Source organism: Triticum dicoccoides, chromosome 7B, assembly GCF_002162155.2.
Source record: "Triticum dicoccoides isolate Atlit2015 ecotype Zavitan chromosome 7B, WEW_v2.0, whole genome shotgun sequence".
NCBI classification, from domain to species: domain Eukaryota; kingdom Viridiplantae; phylum Streptophyta; class Magnoliopsida; order Poales; family Poaceae; genus Triticum; species Triticum dicoccoides.
In genome coordinates, this window is record NC_041393.1 from 583,115,321 (window position 1) to 583,136,969 (window position 21,649).

Consider the following 21,649-nt stretch of genomic DNA (forward strand, 5'->3'; position numbering starts at 1 on the left):
TATGCTTTTATTTGCGCGTGAAATATGATTTATTGTTTGAATTTGAACTCTTTTGTCGGAATCGCTGTCAAATTCGCTTATTGTTTTTTTTGTTTTTTCAAGGCTCTAGCGAAAAAACTTGAGAAAGCTTTAAGCATCTGCTTTGTACATTTTCAGTTCCGACGGAGAAGATGGGTTGATCCTACGAGAAAAGTCTCGCGTGCGGCAATGGCGTGGATCCCACTGGCATCACAACCTTTGTAAAGAACGTGGCTGATACGCCCGATACCACGATTTTAAAATGAACGAAAATAATGTCGATACGCCGCCGGTACGCCCTCGACATACGGGAGCGCAGCCAACCCAGTAGAAGCCCACCTCCTAACCTAGCGCCTGATTGAGCAGGCACAAGATCTTTTTGAACACAGTACACACGAAAGCGCTCATATACACACGCATATACTCACTCCTATGAACGCACACACGCATACCCTAGCCCTATAAGCACCTCCGAAAGACTGAGTCGGCATATCATCTTGAAATTTACGAAGTCACCGTAGGCACCTCATCGTCGATGTTTCGAAAATCCTAAAATAAATCCAGGAATAAATGCGAGCACCAGGACTTGAACCCTGATGGGCTGGGCATACCACAGTCCCTCTAACCATCCAACCACAAATTGATTCGCGAGCAAGCACAAGATCTGATCCTGCTGTTGTGGCCATTCCAGTGGTTGGCCGCCTCCCTAGGATGCAAAGCACTGGAGTTTGCTAGCTAGGAAACTGAAGTTTTATAATTAACATCAGCTATCCTCAATATTCTTTCACCTATTATCGCATGCTCTCTCCATTCACAAATATAATATATTTTGGATATTTTAATATAAATTATATACGGATTGAAATGAGTTAACAAATTCATTAATACTCTTCCTGTTCCCAAATATTTGTCTTTCTCGAATTTTCAAACGAACTACAACATACAGATGTATATAGACATATTTTAGAGTGTAGATTCACTCATTTTGCTTTGTATGTAATCACTTGTTGAAATCTCTAGAAAGACAAATATTTGGGAATGGAGGAAGTACCTGTTTATATACATCCAATTTAGGAGAAACATTTTATATTTGTGAACGAAGGGAGTAGTAATTAAAAATTATTTTCTCTCTTATTTGTACGTTATAAAAATTATCACTGATTATCCCGTTATTTATTTAAGCATGACTCTTTCTTTCCACTCTTGCAAAGCAAATATAGTGAAGCCTTCCTCCCCTCGATCTCCCTGGGCGAGCCTGTGTATTGCATCCCCTATGCCTACCGCCAGTGGTGGACCTAGAGTTTCGATCTTGGGGGCGCCATAGTACAAAATTTGTGAAAAATTACACTACAAATATTAATTTTGATCTACGCATTGTCATAATCTCAATAAATAATCTCAAAATTGCATTAAATCATCATGTATTCAGTGTAAAGTACAAAGTAAAAAATTATTTTGCGATTTTGGAGGGGGTGCCATGGCACCACCCCGCCCCCCCTCGATTTGATGCTTCCTACCGCTCTGGTGGCCCGAGGCAGGGAGTGGAATCCTGGTGCCTCGGCTCCGTCTAGTAGATAGTTAGAATTTACTTCTTGCAAGGGCGGTGCTCGTAGGGATGGTGGTGTTTCATCTTTGAGTCGATCTTCTAGGCACCGACCCCGCTTGAGTTTGTCTATTCAGGAATATTAGGTGGAGCTCTAACGTAGATTTCTAACACCTCCCCACAGGACGAGGTTAGGGTTTTTTGCCCTGCATACATGATGACGAGATTTGATGTCGGGTTCTTTGGATCTATTCAAGGATTCAACGTCAATGACTATGGCTTCGAGGCACCTGCACGAGGACTTTCCAATTGTCATCAATAATGTCATGTCAGCTTCGGTGTGGAAACGGTGATAACAACCCATTATGGCAGTGACAATGGTCTTATGGTGGTCTAGGGACGTGGATATAATTTCTAGTATGTTTGAGGTGCTTTATACTTTTGATGAATCTTTATAATAGATCTAGGTCCTTTCCTAAAAAAACTCCTATTCCTTTATCCATTATCAATATGCATTAATTATGTATTATTTACTTCCATATTTGTCCAAGGTGGCGGAGAGCCAACCATGACAACCTGTTACAATCTATACCTACTAATAAATGGACTATTGCTTTTGTCTATACATTGTCTCTTTTACCAAAAAAATACTTGTGTTTTATGTGAATTAACCAGCTGAAAGGATCGATATAGTTGACTAGAGGGGGGTGAATAGGCAACTAACAATTTTTATCTTTTCTTTACCAAATTAAACTTTGCATCAAAGTAGGTTGTCTAGATGTGCAACTAGGTGAGCAACCTATATGATGTAACAACAAGAAGCACACAAGCAAGCAAACGATATAACACAATATAACTTGCACAAGTAAAGGTGAGAGATAACCAAAAGCGGAACCGAAGGAGACGAGGATGTGTTACTGAAGTTCCTTCCTTTTGAGGGGAAGTACGTCTTTGTTGGAGCAGTGTGGAGGCACAATGCTCCCCAAGAAATCACTAGGGCCACCGTACTCTCCTCACGCCCTCACACAATGTGAGATGCCGTGATTCCACTATTGGTGCCCTTGGAGGCGGCGACCGAACCTTTACAAACAAGGTTGGGGCAATCTCCACAACTTAATTGGAGGCTCCCAATGACACCACGAAGCTTCACCACAATGGACTATGGCTCTGTGGTGACCTCAACCGTCTAGGGTGCTCAAATACCCCAAGAGTAACAAGATCCGCAAGGGATTAGTGGGAGGAATAAAATTTCTCTTGGTGGAAGTGTAGATCAGGGCCTTTTCAAACAATCCCTAGAGAATCAACAAGTTTGATTGGCTAGGGAGAGAGATCGGGCGAAAATGGAGCTTAGAGCATCAATGGAGCTTAGAGAGGGAAGAGGTGGTAAACTCGGGGAAGAAGACACCCCTTTTATAGTCAAGGGACAATTCCAACCATTACCCACCAACTCAGCCCGCGACACGCGGTACTACCGCACCACAGGAGCGGTACTACCGCGGCAGGCCACAATACTATCGTGGGCGTGGCAGGGACTGGACTCGTCCTGATGTGCTACGACAGGGGGCGGTAGAACCGCTGGCGCGATACTACCGCGCCCCCTTGCGATACTACCACAAGGCAGGAATAGTCCAGGCAAAGTAGGCACGGATATAAAAAATTGCATCCGTGACTACAACCGATGAGTATTTATCTATGCAAAAATCCGACACGGTACTACCGCACACCAGGAGCGGTACTACCGTGCAGGGGCGCGGATGTAAAAAATTACATCCGCCCCTACTTCCGCTCATGCAGTTGTGCCTAGCCAGAGCCCATGGTACTACTGCGCCAAGGCACGGTACTACCACGTGGGGCGCGGATGAAAAAATTTACATCCGCCCCTACTACCGCTCGCGCAGCAGCGCCTGGCCAGAGCTCACGGTACTACCGTGGGCGCCTACGTACTACCGTGCCTGAGCCTGGTACTACCACAAGGGCCTGCGGTAGTACCGCTCTGGAGAGCAGTACTACCGCCAGCCTCAGTACAACAACATTAGGAGTTCTTCATTTTGCAGAGACACGGAGAGACAGAGGAAGCTCCAGAGAGCCAAAGGAAAGGGGGTGCACAAAGGAACAGACGTGTACGTGAGATTCCACCCAAACCTTCCCAACGCGGACGCCCTCTTAATAGTACGACTTTTCTACGACTCAAATCCACCGAAAAGAAACATAGAGAAACGTCATCTTCAATAGTCTTCGAGGGGCATTGAATCGTCTTGTGTTTAGACATGATATATCTGAAACGCTCAAAGCACACGATTAGTTCGCAAACACATTGTCATCAATCACGAAAACTACTAACGGATAATATGCCCTTACAATCTCCCCCTTTTTGGTGGATTGATGACAAAACTGGATTTGCATATAATGATAAAAATGAAACAACGGCAAACCCACCATCTATAAAATATAGATGGGCTCCCCCTAGATGTGTGCACTCTAGAGAAGTGCTTTGGACTGCACGGCACACATACTAGGATCAACCCTCTCCCTATATTTTATAGCCAAGACATCACTTGTAACAATATAACTAACACTAAGTAAGTAGGTAAGATAACGAGAGTGAGCATAACGAGAAGGGCACAAGATAGCATAGGCTCACGAATGACTTAAGAAACTAAGACAATAAGATAGAGTGCATATGTCTTACACCATATGATAGATAACTTGGTCTTACGAGCACAAACCAAACCAAAGCAAATGAAAGCAAACGAGGTTCAACAGACCGAAAGCAAAGTGATAAGGCTAAACACATGACACAAGACGCGCAAATCCTACACTCTCTCCCCCTTTGGCATCGAGACACCAAAAAGGCAGAGAGGACACCTATGACACAGGTGGTAGCTTAGGCTGAGAACGACTCTTCATCGGTCTCGACAGTGGGAATGGTCTCCTCCTCTGACTCCGTCCACTGATACCCCTGGTAGGCTAGCCAGGCATTCTCCGGAGTGATGACTTCCTCAGAGCCACTGGTCACAATACCGCCAAAGGTCCTCAATATCCTCTTATCGCGCTGGCGACTCTCCTTGGAGGCAACATAGGACTTGTACTGCCCCTGCGCCTGCATGCAGAACAGCTTCTTCATCTTGGTCTTTAGCTTCTTAGCCCATGAGGGCTCAATGGAGGGAGGAATGTATCCATCAGAGTTGTACTCATCCGCTTCCTCCTCCTCGATCTCATCCTCATCCACATCCATCTTGGAAGCCTCTGCCTCTGCACTGGTAGTGGTGTTAGCCCATTGGCTCTTGATGCGGAGCTTGACGGGCTCATGACGAATCCAGCCGGAGGCAACAGACTCATCATCGGGAAAGAGCTTCTCCCAGGTCTTGGAGATCAAGTGGAACAGGTAATGGGCACCTTACGGTTGAACACCGCAAACTATAGCTCGCACCACATGATATGTGAGACATCAAGTGGTTGCGTCTGAGAATGACGCGCCTCCTCACACATGAGCATCATATCCACAAGATAGGCATGCACCTTGTCCTTGTCACCGATGCGCGGAAAGAGGGTGTTGCGGAAGATCTGATGCATGATTTCAAGGAAAGAGTTCAGCACCCACACCTTCTTCTTACTGGGAAGCGTTTTCTCAACAAAGTAGGGTTGCAGCTTGTTCTTGTTGGCTGACTCAGGATTGGCATGAGGGCGAACTCCAATGGGCGTGTCGAGCCCCTTATCGGGAACCTGAAGCAAATCCATGAAGTCCTTCGACTTAGCAGTCATTTGCTATCCATTGGTCATCTAGGTCATGGTCCGTGCCTCATCAAAATGGAAATGGACCGGACCGAAGAAGTGAGCCACAATCTCGGGGTCAAAGTCCATGTGAAAGGTGAGCATGTGCTCAATGCAAAACTGCTCCACTAGGTCCAAAGCCTCACCAAAATAGTCACGGTGCTTCTCCTGCCTAATATGGTTCATGTCAATCTAGTGCACGTCCACGTAGATGTTCTGCTTAGCCTTGATCACATCCAGATAGATAAGATTCTGCTGCTTGGTCCAGAACAGATCATTCCCTCTAAAATTTGCACGAGGATTCACATCGGGGTTGATCTTCCTTCGAGTGATAAACTCAGCCAGAGGTATCTCATCCATGCCCATTGTGGGATCCTTGAGCTTGGTGGCGGTGTGCTTGGTTCTGCGTTGGGAGGCATTGGAGCCTTTTGGAGCTTCATCTTGGTTGCGCAGGCGCTTCAAGCCCGTGTCACGGACCGGATTCGACCAACGGACATTGGAACCGGAGCCACCACCTAGACACACACCACTAGAACATGCAAGAAAACGAGAAGGATCAATGCAAATACCAAGGCCAAAGCCAAAAGAAACCAATAAGCAAGAGATTTGGAATGATAAAACGGCAAAATTTGCCTCTACGGTAGTACTGGGCCGGCATACAGATGTAAAAAATTACATTCGCTCCAACCGTGGTAGTACCGTGCCGGGGTGGCATGGTAGTACCGCGCCCGGAGCAGAAGTAATTTTTTACTTCCGCGCTCCGAGCGGTAGTACCGCTCCAACGGAGCAGTAGTACCGCGTGGAGCAGATTATGAGTGTGGATGCGGTAGTACCGTTCCAAGAGGAGCGGTAGTACCGCACGGATACAAAACGCCACATAAGCCGCGGATCTGGATCTAGAACAACCGCAAAACTAGATCGGTACTACCGTTGATCAAACTGGACTATTGTGTCAATCCCAATAGCATGCTTACTGCACTACCACTCTCCTACAAATCCCTCTTGCATAGATTTAGCCAAAAATCTCATGAACAACACATGCATCTCCCCAAGACCTAGAAGCACAAGAACGGAACAAAAAGAGAGGGACTTGAGGAAAAACCTTGGTCCATGGCAAGAGGGTGAGGTGGGGAAGATCCCACCGGTCGGAATCCGAGGAGAGCAGCCAGAGATGGAGATCCGGCGAGGTTCTTCGGCCCCGTTCTTGGGCAGGAGAGAGAGACGTGGCATGGGGAATAGGAGATGAATGGGTATGGGGGAGTTAGAACTCCCCCGGCTCGCTCTTAACCCCCACGCGCTCACGACTACGCGGTAGTACCGCGCCTCATTGCGGTAGTACCGCCCGGGTGGAAGTACCGCATGCCAGGCGGTAGTACCGCTCGACCAACGGCAGTAAAAAATTACTGATGTGCTGGTTGTGGTAGTACGGTGCACAGCTCCCGCAGTAGTACCGTGGCTAGCCACGGTAGTACCGTAGACCCAAGGAAATGCATGTTTTGCAAACGAGAGAAGAAAACGGGCTTTGCAACGCAAACTTCACATGACCGGACACACCAAGAGCTAGCACGCGAGACAACACACACACAAACACGGCTCAAACAAGGGCAAATGACAACAACGGCCAACACAAAAAACCAAAACTCCCAAGAAGAGAGGGCGGTGGCCGGAGCCACCTATGTATGAGTCAATTGGTATATCACCGCGAAGAATTATCCTTGGGCCCATGACCAAAACTCGTCTTTGAAGCACAAGTACCATAAAAATGGCTAATGTGAAAGAGTTGATCAATTTATGCATAATGGGGGAGGGAGAGTTCATTGAGAGAACAACACTCCCCCTATGTCCATGCCTACACCTAAACAAGATATCAAGTTGAGTATGGTGGGGTGTGCAAGGGTTCAAGCTACAGTGCTCGAATCAATGATATTTAGCTCATGCCTTAACTCATGAAATCTAGCTTCATCCAAGGGCTTCGTGAAAATATCTGCAAGGTTATCATGAGTGTTGACATACTTGAGCTTGATCTCCCCTCGCCTAATGTGATCCCGGATGAAGTGATACCGAATCTCAATATCGTTCATCTTGAAGTGTTGCACCGGGTTGAGAGAGATCTTGATGGCACTTTCATTGTCACACCAAAGAGGCACTTCGTCACAAGTGACACTGTAATCCTTCAAAGTTTGCCTCATCCATAGAAGTTGAGCACGAAAACTACCGGCAGCCACATACTCTGCCTCGGTGGACGAGAGAGACACACAACTTTGCTTCTTAGAAGACCAACTCACCAAAGAGCAACCAAGAAATTGGCACCCTCCGGAAGTGGACTTCCTATCCACGTTGTCTCCCTCCCAATCTGAGTGTGAATATCCCAAAAGATCAAAGTTGGCTCCTCTTGGGTACCATAAGCCAAAGTTTGGGGTATGAGCCAAATATCGAAAGATTCGCTTGACCGCCAAAAAGTGGCTTTCCTTAGGTGCGGCTTGAAAACATGCACAAATTCCGACACTCAACATGATATTTGGTCTAGATGCACAAAGGTAAAGCAAGGATCCAATCATGGAGCAATATACCTTTTGATCCACCGCTTTACCATTGGGATCAATGTAAAGTTTGCATTTGATGGGCATTGGAGTGGAAGCTGGCTTGACATCACTTAGCTTGAATCTCTTGAGCATGTCTTGAGTGTATTTGGCTTGGTTGATGAAGGTTCCTTCTCTTCTTTGCTTGATTTCGAACCCGAGAAAGAACTTCAACTCTCCCATCATAGACATCTTGAACTTTGAGGTCATGAGAGCGGCAAATTCCTCATTGAAAGATTTGTTAGGGGAACCAAAGATAATATCATCAACATATAGTTGGCATACAAACAACTCCACTTTGACCTTCTTAGTAAAAAGAGTGGGGGTTGATTTTCCCAATTTCAAACCCACGATCTTGCAACAACTCGGTAAGGTGCTTATACCACGCATGTGGGGCTTGTTTAAGGCCATAGAGTGCCTTGTCGAGTTGGTACACATGATCGGAGAAATAGGGGTCCTCGAACCCCGGGGGTTGTTTGGCATACACCAACTCATTAATAGGACCATTAAGAAAAGCACTCTTAACATCCATTTGTTGCAACTTGAAATTATGATGAGAAGCATAAGCAATCAACAAACGAATAGATTCAAGGTGAGCAACGGGAGCAAAGGTTTCACCTTAGTCGATACCCTCGACTTGGGAGTAGCCTTGTGCCACCAAGCGAGCCTTGTTGCGAACAATGATCCCATGAGCATCTTGCTTGTTATTGAATATCCACTTGGTTCCAATGATGTTATGATTCCCCGTTGGCCTTGGCACCAATCTCAACACTTGGTTGTGCTCGAAGTTGTTGAGTTCTTCTTGCATGGCATTGAGCCAATCCGGATCCTCGAGCGCCGCATAGACCTTTTGGGGTTCGACACAAGAAACAAACGCGTGATGTTCACAATAGTTTGCTAATTGTCTACGAGTGCTTACCCCCTTTCTTAGGCTTACAATCACATTCTTCATGAGATGACCTTTGGTTGTGAGCTTGGAAGCAATCTTAGTGGCACGACGCTCTAATTCCTCCTCAAGTATGAAAGGAGGAGCGGAAACTTGATCATCTTGAGCGCCGTCTTGAGCTTGATCTTGATCTTAAGCTTGCTCTTGATCTTGAACTTGCTCGGAAGGGAGAACTCGACCTTGGGCATCACTTGGTGGCTCACCACCATCTTGAGGTTGATCTTGCCCTTGGTCTTGTTCACGAGGTTGAGGGCCTTCACTTTGTTCTTTGGAAGCGTGTGGGTCTTGGGTCGGTGATGGCTCCACTTGAGTGGAGCATTGTCCTTCTCCTTCGGCCACAAGGGGTTCCTCAATGGGTAGGATATGACCAACACCCATTCTTCTTATGTCTTGGGGAGGAATTTCATCACCTACATCACAAGTACCACTTTGCTCCACTTGGGAGCCATTATTCTCGTGAAACTCCACGTTGCACGTCTCCTCAATGAGTCCCGTGGACTTGTTGAGGACACGGTAAGCATGGGAGTTTGTAGCATAACCAACAAATATGCCCTCATGAGCTCTAGCCTCAAATTTAGACAAACGAACACCTTCCTTGAGAATGAAACACTTACAACCAAACACCCATAAGTACTTGAGGTTGGGCTTGTTACCGGTGAGTATTCCATATGGAGTCTTGTTCAAGCCTTTGCGGAGATAGAGCCGATTGGATGCATGACACACGGTGTTGATGGCTTCGGCCCAAAATTTATAAGGAGACTTGCACTCCGCCATCATGGTCCTTGTCGCATCCATCAACGTCCGGCTCTTCCTCTCCGCTACACCATTTTGTTGAGGGGTGTACGGTGCAGAATATTGATGCTTGATCCCCTCATCACTAAGAAACTCATCCAAGGTGTAGTTCTTGAACTCGATGCTGTTGTCACTTCTTATTGTCAAGATCTTTGCTTCGTGTTGACTTTGAGCTTCATTTGCAAAGTCGATGACAGTTTGTTGAGTTTCACTCTTCCTCTTGAAGAAATATACCCAAGTGTACCTTGAGTAATCATCAACTATCACCAAGCAATACTTTCTACCCCCAAGACTATCAAAGAATGGAGGCCCAAAGAGATCCATGTGAAGGAGCTCCAAGGGTCTCTTCGAGTAGATGATAGTCGTGGGAAGGTGAGCCTTCTCCAGGCTGTCCGAGGACCCCTTAATCCAACAGTCCGGCTAAAGTATATAGTCCGGCTGTCCGAGGACCCCTTAATCCAGGACTCCCTCAACGGGCTCTTTCGCTACTAGTAATAAAGATATGCGTAGCTTTAAGTTCAATCTTGCATAGTTCTTCAACTTTATTCGGTGTTTGGATTAGATGCAGAGTATTTTTAATACAACACAATTTTGAAAGATATAGGCACGAATTATCACCGTTTACCAAGTACCATCGTATTTTGCAGCATTATGAAGTTGATTGGTCGGCATTTACCTAAGAATACACGTTGCAAATAGTTTTTTTTTATCTTATAAGGTCAGGTGCCTAAGGGTTTGTTAATTCCCTACAAAAGAAATACCACAAAAGTTTAGCGTAGTTTAAATGATTAGATGTCTTATGATCGAACCAACTCATTAGGGTTCAAGACCTAGACTTGTTGGCACTGGTGCTTGCATTTTACTACATTTATTTCAAGCTTTCCGGCAATGTTCATTCACTAGGCGGAGATGTTTTCATCGACTATGAGACGCCTGTGGTGACTTCGTCAATCTCAAGATATGATGCCGGCTCATTTTCTCGGAGGCACTCGTAGGGGTAAGATGTACGTGCATGCATGTATTCATACAAATGAGGGTATGTATATGTGTCTCTCACGTCTCCTCTTCAAGAAAACTTTAGGGTTCCTCCGCCTCCCGCTGGCGTCACCGTCGGTCCGTCTCATCTCTGATGGCCTTAGTGCCACGGGGGCATAGCGGCCCTAGCTCTTGCCAGCGGGAGTGCTCAGCTTTTAGACGTTTATTTGAGTTTTGCTAGGGTTTGTGTCCTGCTCAGCAAGGCGAGGCGGCAGCAGGTCTCTAAAGACGGAATAAAGTTCTCCCCGCCCAGACTTCGTGTCGGTGGTGCGTCTAGCATCGTCGGTGGGCATGTGGATATTTGTCTCCACAGATCTGTCTTCAATAGATTTGCTCGGATCTGGTCACCGTTCATCTACGTTCGTGTGTCTTCAGGTTAGATCCTTCCGATCTACGCTACTCTTCATCGATGGCGGTTGCTATTCTAGTGCGTTGGTCTGGGGCCTTAGCACGATGACTTTCCGACTGTCTACTATAACAAGTTTTGCCCGGCCCCGACGAGGGAGGGGCGATGATGGTGGGCGTGCCTTTTGCTCGCTTCAGCATATGTAGCCATCGCTAGATGATCTACGGATCTGAATGCAATTTTTATTGTTTCTGGTGCTAGTTGTACTGCCATAGAGTGGGCTTTCATTTTAGCCCAAACGTCTCAAAATATTTAAAACTACTCCCTCCGTCCTAAAATAAGTGTCTCAACTTTGTATTAGCTCTAGTACAAACTTGTATTAAGCTTAAGACACTTATTTTGGGATGGAGGGAGTACATTTATTGGGTAACTTTGGCATTCTAAAAGAAACACTTGGAAGGGTCCTCCCTGTAGAGAAGAAGATATAGTGCAGAAAAAGACAGGCTTAAAACTAGGCGTGGTCCAAACGGAAACTAAAAGGACGAGGCGGTTGATGTAGCCACGGGGGAGGCTTGCGTTTACATGAGGCGGGCGAGGCGGTTAATCAACCCGGGCCTCCGAACCAAACCTTCCCTTCCCTTCCCTTCCCTTCCCCATAAGCCGTCTCCCTCGGCTTTCCGGCCGGGATCACGCACGCACGCACCCCTAACCGCAGTTCATCACGCCTCTCCCTCCCCATCCCTCCGTCCAATCCGTGTTGTACTCCCCAGGAATCCCAGTGGACTGGGCACTGCTGGTAGGCTCCCCCGGAATCCCAGTGCGCGTCCTTCTCCCCGTCCTACGCCTGCCCGCACCGTTTCCTGCTCCGCTCCGCGTTATATACCCGCTCCCCTCCTCTGCCTCTGCATCACCACCATCCTCCTCGTCTCCTTCTTCTTCTTCCGCTCCGCGCTTCCCGCCGTCGCGAGGTAGGTGGGCTGGCCAGTTAATGGCGGGCGCGCGGAATCCAGGGATATTAAATTTCTAGAAGCGCCTCCGAACCTACCACCATACATACATCACCAACACCGCACGCCAAGATTGCTCTGCTCCGCTCCTCTAACTCTTCTTGCTGCCGTGTCGCGCGCAGGCAGAGGGAGGTGAGAGAGGCGCGCAAAGAAGTGGGACTGGGAGCGAACAAGTGTACGGAGAGGGAGCGATGGGGGACTCGGCGGCGCCGGCGGGCAAGCTGGAGAAGAGCTACTTCGACGTGCTGGGCATCTGCTGCCCGTCGGAGGTGCCGCTAGTGGAGAAGCTGCTCGAGCCGCTCGCCGGCGTGCACAAGGTCACCGTCGTCGTGCCCTCCCGGACCGTCATCGTCCTCCACGACGCCGCCGCAATCTCCACGGCCCAGATCGGTAAGCACACGCGCACACGCATGCAACCCCCTCCCGCTTTCCCCCGAGATCCCTCCGCCATCCCGGCCGGCGGGCCCTCGTGACCCGGTCATCCAACTGTCGTCTTCCTTGCATGTCAGACGTCTAGTTCCTCGTTTGTGTCGCCGTTACTCCGTGGGCTCCGGTGAAAACCGCCGGCTTTCGCCCTTCATCACTAACTTTTCCCTGTAATCCGTGGTTTTTAATTGGATTTTGACTCGCCGGGGGCTGGAGTCGCTGGACTTCGGACAACTGGAGCAGAGCAGACCGGAGTCGCCGTTGCAACCGGATAATAAAAACTGAAAAACTAATCCGGCCTTTCTGGTAGCAGTAACGTGCTGCCTGCCGCCTCATAAATTCCGATGACGACGGCCCTGGGCCGGATGGTTCTGGATTTTAAAACTGGCCGACCGCCGACGTGAACCAACTTCACCGTCGCCGGAGTTCTGGGGTACGGGGTTTGGACTTTAAAAAAGAAATCGTACCCGAACTTTGTTTACTTGCAGTTGCAGCGACGGGAGAACATATCGAACCTCGTGAAGGATCACGCAAAGTCACTAGTTCTTTTCTAAACGACCTTTCTTCTCTCTGAATTTCTTATGCGCTTTCCGTTCTGGTCAAGTCCTTGGTTTTTGTACTGATTTTTAGTCTAGTTTTTTGCCAAATGTGTTGGTTCACAAAAAAAAATCTGATTATTATTACAGTATGGATTTCACAAGTGTTTACCTAACCATTATTTATTCAATAAATATATTATCTGAAACTGCAAGTTCTGAACTGTATCAAAACAAAAACATCCAATCCTGCAGTCAGGGCGCTGAACGGGGCGAGGCTGGAGGCGTCGGTGCGGGCCTACGGCGGCGCCGGGCAGAGCAAGGTGTCCAACAAATGGCCCAGCCCGTACGTGCTCGTCTGCGGGGTCCTTCTCGTCGTCTCGCTCTTCGAGCACTTCTGGCGGCCGCTCAAGTGGTTCGCCGTGGCGGGGGCGGCTGCCGGCCTGCCGCCCATCGTGCTCAGGAGCGTCGCCGCGCTCCGGCGGCGCACCATGGACGTCAACATACTCATGCTCATCGCAGGTAAGGCCAACGCTTGCCACCTTCTGAACCATTCTGATGCTGATGTTCATTCTGATGAGCATGTGTTTCACGTGACTGGGCTTGCCTTTTTTTTCTGTCTAGATTCATAGCATGCGATTAATATTAATATTATGCAGTCATGTTGTATATATCCTTAAATTCATGAATCTTTGGGTCACCCCACTTAGCCTGGCTACTTGCAGAGGAAGCCAAGTGAAATAAAAGCTCATCCATTTTCTAAAAATAAATAAACAAAAAAAAGCCATGCTAGGTGCAGAGCATAAGGTGCCGTGCTTGGCTCGTGCCGAATCTAGTTAGGCAGAGGAATCCTTGCTAATTCTGGCAAGTTTTTTTTGCTTTTTACATCTGAGTTAACAAAAAATCTTTGAACTAGTAGTTACTACATGGAAAAATCCTAGAAAATTCGTGTCGTTATCTTACCTTCGTAGACGACGCTGACGCAACGATCGCTAGCACTTTGGATCGGGGGAGAACACATTCAACCAAAGACCCGAATCACTGGAACAACTGATGGTGTTGTTGTTAGCAGTGGTGCCAATATGCCGAAAATAAGAGTCGCCCAGGAAACTACGGTCAAGGCAGGTTGCTTCCTTGCACCAGTGCCAGCATGCATGGTGGGTGCTTAGCTGGCTATTGTGGGAGAGCAGAACCAAAACAGGCTCTGGAAAGATACTCAGAGCTTGCGATGTCTCGCTTGCTGAAACTTCCCAGAAACCCATCCAGAACCCCCCTGGGAGTTCTGGATCGAGTCTGTCTATGGCACATCTAGATTGGTGGTGGTGTTCCTGTAGCCAAAACGCTAGGTTGTTGCGATGCTAGTGTTTTATGCTGAATGGACAGAAATCCACTTCCTTTCCTCCCCATGTGGCGATGTCGCATCCCAGATTCCACTTTGAATGAGCAAACTTTGCTCGGTCTCTCTAGAGTTCTGGCTGTCAAGATACCTCAGTTTCATGAAAGGAACTTGAACAGAGTTTTTCTTTCCCCACTACTATTGCTAGAAAACAAATTGTCTGTTCAGACCAGCAGATCAAAATGTGCCAGCGTCTCAAATCTTTTGATGGACTCAATTATGAGAGGAGGGGTCCAAGTTTCTATTCACAGTCATAATTTTGTGTGTATATAATCACCACTTTCTGTAAACTCAGCATGTGATCTGTAGCCTGCACACACACACACAACATATGTTTCATGTCACTGGGCTTGCCTTTTTCCTGTTAGATTCATGCAGTTATGGTGTATCCTTACTCTCATGAATCTTTGGGTCCCCCCCTCCCCCCACCACACACACACACACACACACACACCCCAAATAGCCTAGTTGCAAAAAAAATAAAGCTCATCCATTTTCTAAAAGAATAAATAAATTGCCTAGGTAGTTGTGGTGCGCGAACGCGATGTGTTTAACTCGTGCAGAATCTGCTAGTTTGGCAGAGGAATCCTTACCACTCCTGGTAAGATTTTGTTTATACATCTGAATTAAAAAATGCTTTGAACTGGTTACCACATCAAAAATTCAAAAGAGAGGAAGACATGAGTAATTTTATAAGTCCACCGCCATGCCAATCAGGGCCTTGTTCTAGAAGAAATTTTATGTCCCTATCTTCTGTCGCTTCGTATACGCTCAACACCCGCTACCACTCCAGGGAAACATTTTTTTTTAAACGGAGGCAAAAACTTTGCCTCATCGATTAATTAAGCAGGAGAGAGTTGCCTAGTTAATTAACGAAAAACCACAGACTGAATCATTGGAAGTACTGATGATGTTGTTAGGTGTTAAACATCGCTGAAAAAAAGGCAAAAAAGTCACCCAGGAAACTGGGGTCAATACAGGTTGCTTCCTTGCACCAGTATGCATGGTGGGTGCTTAGCCTAGTGGGAAAACAGGCTCTGGAAAGATACTACTAAAAGCTTATGTCTCACTTGCTGAAACTTTCCCCTTGGTGTTGTTCCTGTAGGGACCCCCCCCACTTTGAACTGCACCAAAGGGATAGGTTTGCTCTGATGCTAAGGTTTATGCCAAATGGACAAAAATCTGCTTCCTTCCCTCTCCATGTGGCGATGTCGCATCTCAGATAGGGTATCGGATTCCACTTAGAATAAGCAACACTTTGCTCAAATCGGTCTTTCTAGCGTTCTGATTTTTGTGCTGTCAAGATTGCTCAGATTCATGAAAGGATCAGCATAGGAACTTTGGTCAGAATTTATATTTGTTTATGTATTCTATAATACTATGCTAGAAAACAAAATTTCTGTTCAGATCAGCAGATAAAAATGTGTCAGCATCTCAGATCTTTTGATGGAGACTTAATTATGAGAGTAGGTGTCAGTTTCTATTTGCAGTGGTAATATAAAAGGAAAGTTGTATCTAGGGAACTTGTAGTCTGTGTGTATATATAATCACCACTTTCCGTAAAAAACTATATACCTGTTGGCACTGACTTGTTGGCTTAATCTACTCGTCTTGGAGGAACGGTATCTTGTCATCGTCACATATTTACAGCCATTTCCTTTTAGGTGCTCTGCCGTCCCATAAATTGTGGCAATTTTGGCAGGAAATGGATGGTGGCAATTGAATAGCCAATGGCTCACTTGTTTTACTTGCTTTGTTTGCAGTTGCTGGGGCCATAGCTCTCAAGGACTATTCTGAGGCCGGGTTCATTGTCTTCCTCTTCACCATAGCCGAATGGCTCGAGACCAGGGCCTGCGGCAAGGTATGTTGTCCACAAATTCCTTTCACCTAAGAGATCAGAGCTGTGAGGTCCTCTCATGATCCCACTTACCAGGAAAGGTAGTTTTTTTTTTTCGACAAGGCACGGCTAGGAGCACATATTCATGCTGATGCAGCATAACAAGGCATGTTGATTTTGATGTGCACTAGCCCCACTGATAGACGTGTGAACATATTTTGGTCTGCCATTCTAGGCGTACGTAGTAGGTTGGAATAGAGCCAGCCCGTTTCGCTGATTGTATCACCTTTTTAGCATAACATCAGCTTTCAATTATCATCCAATAGACTAATGAACTTTATATCTAGTGGACTCAAACATGCATATACACTCATATCTAGGTGTAAAACATGATTAGTGAAAGCCACGCCAATAATTTTGGTAAGATGATGAGCTGAAGGCAACCACTAAAAGTAATGTCTTCTAAAAAAGCAACAGAAATCATTAACTATGTCTAAATTGGCAATAGTTTTTTTTTTTTGCACTACTTTGTCCCTGAAAAAATCTGATTAAATACTCTTTTGACATGCAGGCCACTGCTGGCATGTCGTCACTAATGAGCATGGCACCACAAAATGCGGTTCTAGCGGAGACTGGGCAGGTGGTTGCTACCCAGGATGTGAAGATCAATACAGTAATAGCTGTCAAGGCAGGGGAAGTCGTGCCGATCGACGGTGTTGTTGTTGATGGACGGAGTGAGGTCGACGAGAGCACCCTCACTGGGGAATCCTTCCCAGTGTCCAAGCAGACAGACTCCCAGGTCTGGGCTGGCACGCTCAACATAGATGGTAATACATACTACATTGCCACTGGAATCGACATTTACCGCGATGCTTAAAATGCACCTCTGATCACTGATTCTATATTGGTGATCTGTCAGGTTACATTTCTGTGAGGACAACTGCTATGGCCGACAACTCTGCGGTGGCCAAAATGGCAAGGCTCGTTGAAGAAGCCCAAAACAGTCGATCCAGTACGCAGAGGTTGATCGACACTTGCGCCAAGTACTACACACCCGGTAAGCCAGATGGAAGAGACTATGCCTGTAGCGAAAATTAAGTCATGGACAATTTCGGATCGGATTTGTTTTACTTACTGTGATCTTTGGTTGCACCTCGCAGCTGTTATTTTCATGTCTGCCGCAGTGGCAGTGATCCCTGTGTGTGTCAAAGCACGCAACCTAAGACACTGGTTTGAACTGGCCCTAGTTCTCCTGGTGAGTGCCTGTCCATGCGCTCTGGTGCTGTCCACACCCGTGGCAACCTTCTGCGCGCTACTGAGGGCCGCGAGGACGGGGCTCCTCATCAAAGGAGGGGATGTCCTTGAGTCCTTGGCCAGTATCAAAGTTGCTGCCTTCGACAAGACTGGTACAATCACTAGGGGAGAGTTCTCTGTCGAGGAGTTTCAGACAGTTGGTGAGCGTGTTTCGAAGCAACAACTTGTTTACTGGTGAGTGTGGCTTCCATATCAGAATGTTCAAAGTTCTTCAAAGACATTATGTGCTTCGATCTTCCTGTAGTATTTTAATTTCATGATTGTTGCAGGGTTTCAAGCATCGAGAGCAGGTCGAGCCACCCAATGGCATCTGCTCTTGTTGGTTATGCTCAATCAAACTCTGTAGAGCCAAAATCAGAAAATGTTGCTGAGTTTCAAATCTATCCTGGCGAGGGGATTTACGGTGAAATTGATGGAGAGGGCGTATATGTTGGGAACAAAAGGATCTTGGCAAGGGCATCGTGTCAAACAGGTTGGTGAAATCTGAACTCAGCATTTACATATTCAATGTTGGCAACATTCTTTTGCTATTTACCATTGAACTTTCTGTTTAGTAAGAGATAAACCTACCCATGCATGAAGTTACTGAAATTAGCGCTATTTGCAGGATATTTTGCTTCATTCTTCTATTTTGTTCAATCGAAACACAGTTTTCTGTTGAAATCTTGAGCTGTTAACTGATCATGTGCAACTTTTTTTGTTCTAGTTCCGGACATAGTAGAACACATGAAAGGAGTTACCATCGGATATGTGGCCTGCAACAAGGAATTGATTGGGGTATTCAGCCTCTCGGATTCTTGCCGAACTGGGGCAGCCGAGGCCATCAAGGAGTTGAGATCACTGGGCATCAAGTCAGTGATGCTTACTGGCGATAGTACTGCCGCTGCCACATATGCACAGAACCAGGTAATGATTTCTTCTTTTTCTTCTGGAGAATAGGTGGATCTTATTGTTTTGTATTTTCCTTTCTCTAGTGGATACAAATGCAACACCTTCTGATTTTGCTGTTTCTTTACCTTTTGTGGCAGCTGGGGAACATCCTGGCTGAGGTTCACTCTGAACTTCTGCCTGAAGACAAAGTGAGAATTGTAGATGAACTGAAGGCAGGAGATGGCCCTACACTGATGATTGGCGACGGCATGAATGATGCCCCGGCATTGGCTAAGGCTGATGTTGGAGTCTCCATGGGCGTGTCCGGTTCAGCTGTCGCAATGGAGACGAGTCACATTACTCTGATGTCGAATGACATCCGCAGGATCCCAAAGGCAATCAAGCTGGCCAGGAGGACACACCGGACCATCGTCGTGAACATTGTCTTCTCGGTGACTACGAAGCTTGCAATTGTTGCACTTGCGTTTGCAGGGCATCCGCTTATTTGGGCAGCAGTCCTTGCTGATGTTGGCACATGCTTGTTGGTGATCATGTACAGCATGCTGCTACTGAGGGAGAAAGGCAGTGGAAAGGTGGCGAAGAAATCCTGTGCTTCTTCTCACTCAAGGAAGCATGGGCATGGTACTTCCCACCACTGCTCCGATGGTCACCACCATGAGCATGTATCTGCAGGTAAGCATTCTTCTTGCCATGATCATCACCATGAGCATGATCACCACAAAGAGCCTAGCAACCTGCATTCCACAGGCAAGCATGGCTGCCATGATCATCACCATGAGCATGACCACCACAAAGAGCCGAGCAACCTGCATTCCACAGACAAGCATGGCTGCCATGATCATGGACATGGCCATAGCCACTGCAAAGAGACGAGCAGCCAGATGGTCACAAGCAAGCATGTTTCCCATGGTCATGCCCATACCCACAACATCTGCAACCCTCACCCCACTGCGAACAAGCATGATTGCCATGACCATGAACATAACCACCACCAAGAACCCAACAGTTCACATTCTGCCGATGAGCATGATTGCCATGATCACAAGCACTGTGAAGAACCAATCAGCTTGCTTTGTGCCACTGAGCATGCTTGCCACGACCAGAACCATGAGCATCATTGCTGTGATGAAGAGCAAACAGTGCATGTCGCAGATGCGCATTCCTGCCATGGCCATAAGCATGACGACAGTGCGGCTGATCCAGTTCCAGAGCTGTCGATATCTATCGAGAGCGCATTGCCTGATCACCATGAGCAGGAGATCCAGTGCATCAAAGAGCACAAAGAGGAAGCGTGTGGGCATCACCTGAAGGTCAAGGATCACGTCCCGGCTCCGACAGATTGCAGCAGGGGAAACTGTCACAGTACGGTGAGCAGCAAGGGATGTGAAAGCAAGGGCAAAGAAGTTTGTTCAAGCTGGCCGGTTGGTCGTACCGGAATAGTCCGCAGGTGTTGCAGGACTAGGGCGCGCAGCTGCTGCAGCCACAGCATGTTGAAACTACCTGAGATCATAGTAGAGTAGGATGGAAAGTATATATGTTATGTTGGTAAGATAACCGAAGCGAGTAAAGCTCCCATTATCTAGAAGGAAACAGCGACCGCTGAAGTCGCCTGGTCGGCATATATAGCTAGGTTCCCATGGCTGATGATAGATATTTGATCTGGTTTCGCTTGCTTAGCTGCTGAAGAAATGGGTGTAGAAGTCTTAATTTTCATGAAGCAGGCGTCATTCTGAGATGATATGCTGCTCTGGTTTTCTCCTTGTTGCCGAAGAATTTGAGAAGGTGCAAAGAGAGAGTGTTTGTTCATAGTATCAGTGTGCTTCAGCAATAATTGGAAGAAGCTGGTGTAGAGATCAGTTTATAACTTCTTATTAGGTTTCCTTATCAGAGTACCAAGTTGTAATCATGCTTGACTTTTGTTGATGGAAAACTTCAACTAAGTTGGCTTATTTTGGTCAAGTTATGAAATGCTGTATCCCTTTAATGTGGTTTCAGTGTTTCGCTCTGAACTAAGGCAGTAATCCTTTTAAGGATGTGAACTGCAGTTGTGCAGTTGTAGCAACTTATGAAAACCTGCATGCATAAGTTCAAATCCTTTCTTAAATTTACGGATGTAGATTTTGCTACTAGGAAAGTTTCTTCGAAAAATTCATGTGCATTCTGACATTTGTCAAAAACAAAAATGTACCATTACAGGTCGCATGAATTGCAGCCCGAACATCCCTTTCAGGCGTCACCTTGAGCTGAACTGTTGGAACAGAGGAATGGCGCTCTTGTCTTCGAGGAATTTTCCTGATGACTATTGAAACAATATGGTATGGAATGGCATTGCTGATCATTTGCCTTCCAGGAATTTTCCTGATGACCAGTGGAATAAGGGAATGGCCTTAATCGTTGATCATTTGACTTCCAGGAATTTTCCTGGTGGCTATTGGAATTATGGAATGGCGTTGATTGTCGATCACTTGACTTCCAGGAATTTTCCTGATGACTATTGGAATAATTGAATGGCATTAATTTTTTATCATTCTACTTCCAGGAATTTTCCTGATGAACCTGACACTACTCACTACTGTCTAAGTCCAAGTATCAGTAGCATTTTTTCCCCTTCTTTTTCTCCGTCTATGTATAGATGCTGCAGGATCTCATTATAGATGGATCTGGCGTACGAAAATGCCTCTAAAGACTCGATGCTTACTAGAGAAAATATGCATAAGCCGAATTGGACTGGCAATGATCGAACTGAAACTGCTAGACATCTCTTTTTTTTACCTGCCTCGCTGTTAGGGTGGTTTGGGGTTCTGTTGAAGTTGTTCTGGTCTTCTGGATGCCAGCTGCTGCTGCCCTTCCCCTATTTGGCAAGCCTTTTCCTGGTTTTACTTTTTCCTTCATGGTGGATATTGCTGCTATCTGCTATCTGATCATCATGTTGGTGACTCCCTACTACAAATCGCCAGTCCTGCAAATCTCTTCAACAATGACGGCTCAAGGCGGCCCGTCAGTGGTAGCGTTCATCACTGACGGGCCGGCCATGACCGGTTAGTGATGAGTCTGGGAGGGCTATTCAAGTAAGTAAACACTGACAAGCCACTAGCCGACCAGCCAGTGACGAGTCATTTGTCCACTCCCTGGTGACCCATCACGAACCAGTTGCTTCGGGTAACAGCTTCCCGCCAGTGGTGATATGTCAGCACTGAACAGCCATACTTAGA

General features: G+C 46.7%; 1 protein-coding gene across 2 annotated transcripts; it reads left to right on the forward strand.

The window, feature by feature from the left end:
• Positions 1-11,727: 11,727 nt before the first annotated feature.
• LOC119341467 (cadmium/zinc-transporting ATPase HMA2-like) lies at positions 11,728-20,470 on the forward strand. 2 transcript variants are annotated; one of them, XM_037613337.1, is made up of 11 exons: positions 11,728-11,998; positions 12,160-12,427; positions 13,255-13,521; positions 16,159-16,256; positions 16,804-17,059; positions 17,152-17,289; positions 17,393-17,720; positions 17,816-18,018; positions 18,253-18,452; positions 18,575-18,868; positions 18,976-19,241. In XM_037613337.1, exons 2-11 carry the CDS (start codon positions 12,229-12,231, stop codon positions 19,093-19,095), a joined length of 2,103 nt encoding a protein of 700 aa, XP_037469234.1. In that variant the 5' UTR covers positions 11,728-11,998; positions 12,160-12,228; the 3' UTR covers positions 19,096-19,241. The 2 variants fall into 2 exon arrangements, with proteins under 2 accessions (XP_037469234.1, XP_037469233.1); XM_037613336.1 differs by having other exon boundaries at positions 11,747-11,998; positions 18,575-20,470.
• The last annotated feature ends 1,179 nt before the right edge of the window (positions 20,471-21,649 follow it).

Coding starts and splice junctions, on each gene's coding strand:
- LOC119341467 (XM_037613336.1), top strand. CDS start 12,229: ATGGGGGACTCGGCGGCGCCGGCGGGCAAGCTGGAGAAGAGCTACTTC. Junction 12,428..13,254: donor AATCTCCACGGCCCAGATCG/GTAAGCACACGC, acceptor CCAATCCTGCAG/TCAGGGCGCTGAACGGGGCG. Junction 18,453..18,574: donor CCACATATGCACAGAACCAG/GTAATGATTTCT, acceptor CTTTTGTGGCAG/CTGGGGAACATCCTGGCTGA.